The sequence below is a fragment of the Lithobates pipiens genome, unplaced genomic scaffold, assembly GCF_037356315.1.
Source record: "Lithobates pipiens isolate NorthernLeopardFrog02 unplaced genomic scaffold, aLitPip1_a1.2 Scaffold_3, whole genome shotgun sequence".
In the NCBI taxonomy this organism is placed as follows: domain Eukaryota; kingdom Metazoa; phylum Chordata; class Amphibia; order Anura; family Ranidae; genus Lithobates; species Lithobates pipiens.
In genome coordinates, this window is record NW_027507790.1 from 25,639,942 (window position 1) to 25,647,112 (window position 7,171).

Below are 7,171 nucleotides of genomic sequence, written 5' to 3' on the forward strand. Positions count from 1 at the left end.
GGCAATGTAATTTTGCCCTCCTGATCCGCACGATGGCTGTGTCTAATCACAGCCATCGTAAGGTAAACAAAGGGGGATGGGTGGCAGATAGCAGGTGATCACGTCACCGCGTGCCCGCGCAGCGGCGCATTCTCGATCTGCCTGTGACCCCCGGAGACTGCAGAGCAGTATACAACAGGAGGGCCATGTGATTGGCCCTCCTGATCACATGACGACTGTGTCCAATCACAGTCGTCATGTAATGTAAATAGAGAGTTGTTGTAACTGCTCTCATCTCTTCCTCTCCTCACACAGAGCCTGTCAGTGAGGAGAGGAAGAGAGATCTGTGCTTCAGCCAGGAAGATCAGTGAGTTCATAGCTGTTTGTCCGCTGTTTACCCACTGATCACCCAGTTAGTGTCCCCCAAAACACACAGTGTCCCCAAAACACAGTGTCCCCAAAACACCTGTCATACAGAACAGCGGGCACATCTCTCCACCAACAGCAGACACATCAGCCACCCGCCATCATCAGGCGCATCTGCCCGCCATCACCAGGTGCATCTGCCCACCATCACCAGGCGCATCTGCCCACCATCACCAGGCGCATCTGACCGCCATCACCAGGCACGTCTTCCCGCCATCACAAGGCACGTTTGCCCGCCATCACCAGGCGCATCTGACCGCCATCACCAGGCGCATCTGCCGCCATCACCAGGCGCCTCTGACTGCCATCACCAGACGCATCTGCCGACATCACCAGGCGCATCTGACCGCCATCACCAAGCGCATCTGACCGCCATCACCAGGATCATCTGACCGCCATCACCAGGCGCATCTGCCCGCCATCACCAGGCGCATCTGACCGCCATCACCAGGTGCATGTGACCGCCATAACCAGGCGCATCTGCCCGCCACCATCAGGCTCGTCTGACCGCCATCTCCAGGCGCATCTGACCGCCATCACCAGGCGCATCTGCCCTCCACCATCAGGCGTGTCTGCCCGCCATCATATGGCACATCTGCCCACCATCATAAGGCACATCTGACACCTGCCATCAGACACATTTGACGCCCGCCATCAGGCACATCTGACGCCCGCCATCAGGCACATCTGACGCCCGCCATCAGGCACATCTGACGCCCGCCATCTGACATCTCCCGCCCGCCATCTGACGTCCGCCATCTGATATCTGCTGTCCGCCATCTGACATCTGGCCGTCAACGTGACTAAAAGGTCGTACAGCGCAGAGGAGGCTTTCCAGATACTCCAGAGTATGTCGGACGAGAGTAGAGGGGAACTCTCTCTGTCAGACTCGGATAGCGATTATGAGCCAGTGGAAAGCAGTGGCTCCGAGATGGAAACTGTGGAAGATCGAATCCTAACAAGGAGAAAAGGGATAAATGAGCAGACGCAGACATCCACCAGCAGCGCAGCACTCCAGGATGATATGCAGGCATCCACCAGCAGCGCAGCACTCCGGGATAGGCAGGTATCCACCAGCAGTTCTGCAACCTTCCTAGAAGATAGGCCAAAGGCTAGCAATGGAGCATCCCATCAACGAGGCAGTGCCCATACTAGCCTTCCAGATGTTCTACTGTATCCAACATGGCTGCCCGATACGTCAGTAGAACCTGTAATTCCCCTTTTTACATCCCAGTCAGGCCCTCAGATACAGACGGAAAATGTAACCCCACTTTATTATTTTCATTTATTTTTTACCAATGATCTCCTAACCGACATTGTGGAGCAATGTAATCTATATGCTAGCCAACATATGGCCAACAATCCAAGTTCTTCCTATGCCCGTCCTTTTTTTTGGAAACCCCTCACCGCGGAAGAATTTAAAATTTTCCTTGGCCTAACCCTCAACATGGGGCTAACAAAAAAAATGAAGTCCATTCCTACTGGTCTACCCAACCTATCCACCACATGCCGGTCTATTCATCAATTATGCCCAGAAACCGTTATGAGATGATCATGAGATTTTTACATTTCAATAACAATGCCCAATGCCTCCCTCGAAATCATCCCAGTTACGATAAATTATTAAAAATTCGGCCCCTAATCAATTTTTTTTCCGCCAGTTTCAAGCAGATGTTTACCCCTGATAAAAATATTTGTGTGGATGAATCCCTATTACACTTCACTGGACGACTTGGAATACAACAATACATGCCCAGTAAAAGAGCCAGACGTGGGGTAAAATTTTATAAGGCGTGTGACAGGGCCACGGTTTACACATATGACTTTATAATTTATGAGGGAAAAGACCGACAGCTAAACCCCCCTGGATGCCCTACCAACATGGGAACAAGTGGCAAAATTGTCTGGCAGCTGATCCAACCATTGCTTGGGAAAGGTTACCACTTATATGTAGACAATTTCTACACAAGTCTCCCACTTTTCCGCCATCTGTACCTAAAGCAGACTGTATCCTGTGGGACAGCACGGACCAACTGCAAAGGCTTCCCACAGATATTGGTCACCAAGAAATTAAAACAGGGTGAAATGGCCAGTATGCGGACTGACGAGGTACTAGCGCTGAAGTGGAGAGATAAAAAAAGAGATGTCTACATCCTTTCCACAATACACAATGACACCTTGGTGGAACTGCAGAGAAGAAAACGCCCCATCCAGAAGCCAAAATGTATCCATGAGTATAACTTATACATGGGGGGGGGGTGGATATGAATGACCAGATGATGCAGCCCTACTTGGCCATCAGGAGATCACTGTTTTGGTACAAGAAAGTTGCCGTTTATTTGATGCAACTAGCCATGTTCAATTCATATATTATTTTTTCTAAGAGCACCCAAAGTTCCCTGACCTATCTAAGATTCCAAGAAGATGTTATCACAGCCCTTGTCTATCCCCATGGCCAACCCACTCAACTAATTCGCTCTGATGCAGTATGCAGACTCCATGAAAGGCACTTTCCCGAAATCCTCCCTCCTACCCAAACAGGTCGCAAACCCCCAAAAAAATGTTGTGTGTGTTCAAGTAGAGAAATTTGCCGCGACACCCGATACTACTGTCCAGACTGTCCCTCCCAGCCAGGCCTCTGCATTGGAACTTGCTATCGAAGCTATCATACTTCACTACACTATTAGTAAAGTGAAGATGATTTCTTTCCAGTTTCCACTTTCTGCCATTTCTGTGTATGACTCGGACTGTTAAATGACTATGCCTCTGCCAAACATGTTTCTGCCTTCAATGTGAATTGACCTCAGCCTGTTAAATGACCATGCTTTTTGCCTGCCTCCTGAACTGATCATTTGTCCTGCCACTGTACAGCACAAGGGTCTCACATGTGAGGGGCTCCAGAAAAAGTTTTCCGAGTGGAGAAAACATTTTTCTCCAGGTTTTTCATTTTCTCGGATTAGGGTCTGGAGACTCGGGGGTCACTTTGTGGGTAATTCCATTGTCCTGGTGCTCCAGGGCCTTCAAAAATGTGATAGGTACTCAGGAAATGAAATGTGTAATTTATGCCTTTAGAACACCTGATGGTGCTACATGGATGTTGGGCCTCTGTATGTTGCTAGGCTGTGGAAAAGTCTGACACATGGGGTATCGCCATACTCAGGACGAGTAGCAGAATGTATTTTGGGGTGTCATTTTGGCTATGTACATGTTATGTGTTAGAAAGATCTTCTAAATTGACAACTTTGTGAGAAAAAAATAGATTTTCATTTTCTTTCCACATTTTCCAAAAACTTGTGGAAAGAAATTATATGTTCAAAAGACTCATTATGCCTCATAGAATATACATTGGGTTGTTTTCTTTCCAAAATGGGGTCACTTTGTGGGTAATTCCATTGTCCTGGTGCTCCAGGGCCTTCAAAAATGTGATAGGTACTCAGGAAATGAAATGTGTAATTTATGCCTTTAGAACGCCTGATGGTGCTATATGGATGTTGGGCCTCTGTATGTGGCCAGGCTGTGGAAAAGTCTCACACAAGGGGTATCTCCATACTCAGGACGAATAGGAGAATGTATTTTGGGGTGTAATTGCAATTATGCCTGCACCATGTGTTAGAAATAACTTGTAAATATGATAATTTAGTGAAGAAAAAAATATATATATATTTTAAAATTTTCCAAAGCATTGTGGGGGAAAAATTGCAACTTCAAAAAATTCACTATGCCTCTTACTAAATACCGCAGACTGTCTTCTTTCCAAAAAGGGGTCATTTGGGGGGTTATTGTACTGTCCAGACATTTTAGGGCCTCAAGAAATGAGATAGGCCATCTGTGCATTAGGATTGATACATTTTCAATAATCCATAGCATGGCTTGTAGTCTCTATAACTTTCACACAAACCAATGATCATACATTTATCAGGATTTTTTTTACCAAAGACATGTAGTAGAATACATTTTGCCCTAAATTTTCACCAAAATTAGATTTTTTTGGTTTCTTTTAAAAGAGAAAATAGAAAATTTTGTTTTTTTTTTCAAAATATTCACTCTTTTTTCGCTTATATTACAAAAAATAATAAATGAAGTGGTGAATAAATACCACCAAAAGAAAGCTCTATTTATGTGAACAAAATGATAAAAAATTCATTTGGTTACAGTGTAGCATGACTGAGTAATTGCAATTCAAAGTGAGAGAACACTGAAAGCTGAAAATTTGTCTGGGAAGTAAGGGGGTTTAAGTGTCCTGTATTGAGGTGGATATATATATATATATATATATATATATATATATATATATATATATATATATATATATATATATATATATATATATATATATATATATATATATATATATATATATATATATATATATATATATATATATATATATATATATATATATTTATTTATATTTATATTTATATATACACACATTCTTCATCAAATGTGATTTAAAATGTATGGTTTTCCCTTTCATGAACAAGAAAATAATGACGTTATGCTGTTGGGCTGGTATAATAATGCTGTGGGGCTGGTATGAATTTTTTTTCCAGGGCTGGTTTTTATTCCCAGTCCGGCCCTGGACAGAGTCTGATTAGGATTTGGAGACCGTAGATTTCCATCAGTTCTGCTCCCCTTGTGGTTGACAGCAGACAGTAGTTGCATCCATATCAAGAGATAGTCTGCTATTTGCTTTAGACCACTGACAGCTGCCATTCACAAAGAGAGAGGGGAGTTGACAGAGAACTAGGACCTGAGCTTCCTCATTAGGTTCCACCCGCTGTCAGCATCACTGGCCACTAGGAGTTGCCTCTACACTGCAAGTTGGCTTTAGGTACCTCCACTTTTGTCATCTTCAAACTAAGGGTAATTTTTTTTGTAAATTAGTGCAGCCATAGTGTCACTTTTTATTGTAATTACAATAAATGAACCCCAAAGCTCCAGGACAGCAACGTGAGAGGGATCAACACCTTACAAATTGTTCACAGTCCAAAAATTATACTAAATTTCAATTTTATAAACTGGTATATTTTTGTGACTGTAGCGGCCATAACCCATTTCAGGGCGGCCTTGACTTACTGAGCTTACCGGTTACCTTCTCTCAGCCTGCTCTTCCACTTCTAGGGGTTCCCAGGGTTGATACCCAACGACTTGTACACTAACACAGATGAAGTCCTTTCAAAAAGGTTTTATTTTGCAGTAGAACTTTCAATTAACGCAGTCTCTTAGGGAACAGAGGGCACGGGTGAAGAACTCAGGCACCTTGAACTGCAGATCCAGCAAAGTCTCCACTTCCACGCAGAGAGCAGCCACTCGCAGCTGGGTACTTCAAGGCTGAACAGATCTCGAGCCAGAGATCATGGCAGTCAGCACATTGACTCACACTTGAACAAACAACCAAGGGTAAACAGGAACCTTTTTCCTCCGTACCTGGAATGTTTCCCGTCTCCTTTATGGTACTGGAAAAATTTGAATTTCGTCAATGTCCTTCTCAACTCAACCAGGCACTTCTCAGGATGCCACTTGCCGGCCCTCCTCCAAAGAGTCCTCCCCTGGTCACTTCCATGAGCTGCGGTGTCCCTCCAAGCCGAGAGCACACCGGACACTTTGAATCCTCCCTCAGTTACCGCATCCCGGACCAGCAGGTTCCGAGACTCGGGAATGGACGGATCCCTACCCCAGACCAAGCAGGTCTATCAGGGGCCACTGACAGGAACATGTTGCGGGGTGTCGAACACCCCATGACCAGGACCCCTCACAGGGCTACCCCACTCCTGGAACCAGGTTAGACCACACGGGTCTCTCGAACCACTACGGAACCCCGAACACGTGACCCACACTCCTTTAACTACCCCTTCCCAGACTCCTCAGCGGGCCCCGGCACTCCCACTGATTGGCTCCCAGAAGGCCGATACCTGAACATCCAACCAGACTTGGTTCTAGCCTGTCACGTGCACCTCACTGTCCACATGACCAGGCAGAACTTTCAAACACAGCCCGGCCAGACTGGTGTTAAGGCCTACCTACACAATTAACCCTCAGAACCTTTACTGTTCTGAGGCCAAAAACTAAATTTACAAGCGTGTGACATTTGATCCCAAATGTCATCCGCTATATGACAGATTACTTTTAACTAGTTATCTGTCTTATGTGTTTTCATAATTTGTTTTTCAGGTTTGGAGAACCAGAAGAGTGTGCAGGGATTGCCTCATTTTTATGCTCTGAAGATGCTTCTTACATCAATGGGGAGAATATTGGTGTCACTGGTGGCGTGCTTGGAAGGCTTTAAACCTTGTGTTTTAGGGAAAATGATGAATCAATATGTTATGATCTCCATTTGAATGACTTTGTAAAAAATAAACATACTGTATATATTACATCATATGAAGAAGAAGAAAAAGAAAAACATCAGGATTACATTTTGTTGAATTATCTTGTTTGAATCTACTTTATTCTAGGCCAGATATTTAACTTGGCTAGACTGATATGCACATCTTCTCATTGCAATTTGAAAGATTAGGTGTTCATTCCTAAACATGCATAAAATATAGTCACGCAACATTGAGTGCATTGTTATAAAAGAAAGATTTGTTTTCATTATTCAGCTGTATGTTGAAATGGCGACATCTTGTGGAAAGTATCTGAAATACAGGTTGAGTTGAAACAGCAGAATAAGGTGTAAATTACTAAACATTTAGAGCAGGTTCAGTAATGCCGCGTACACACAATCAAATTGTCCTGTCCGCCAGACCACAGTACGCCGGAC

The 7,171-nt window shown here is 44.3% G+C and overlaps 1 protein-coding gene across 1 annotated transcript in view; it reads left to right on the forward strand.

The window, feature by feature from the left end:
• LOC143940230 (dehydrogenase/reductase SDR family member 4-like) overlaps positions 1 to 6,694 on the forward strand; it is a 185,905-nt gene extending 179,211 nt beyond the window's left edge. The window contains exon 9 of the mRNA XM_077461402.1: positions 6,580 to 6,694. Within this exon, the coding sequence (XP_077317528.1) occupies positions 6,580 to 6,694 (115 nt within the window). The remainder of the gene's footprint in view (positions 1 to 6,579) is intronic.
• Positions 6,695 to 7,171: the final 477 nt, after the last annotated feature.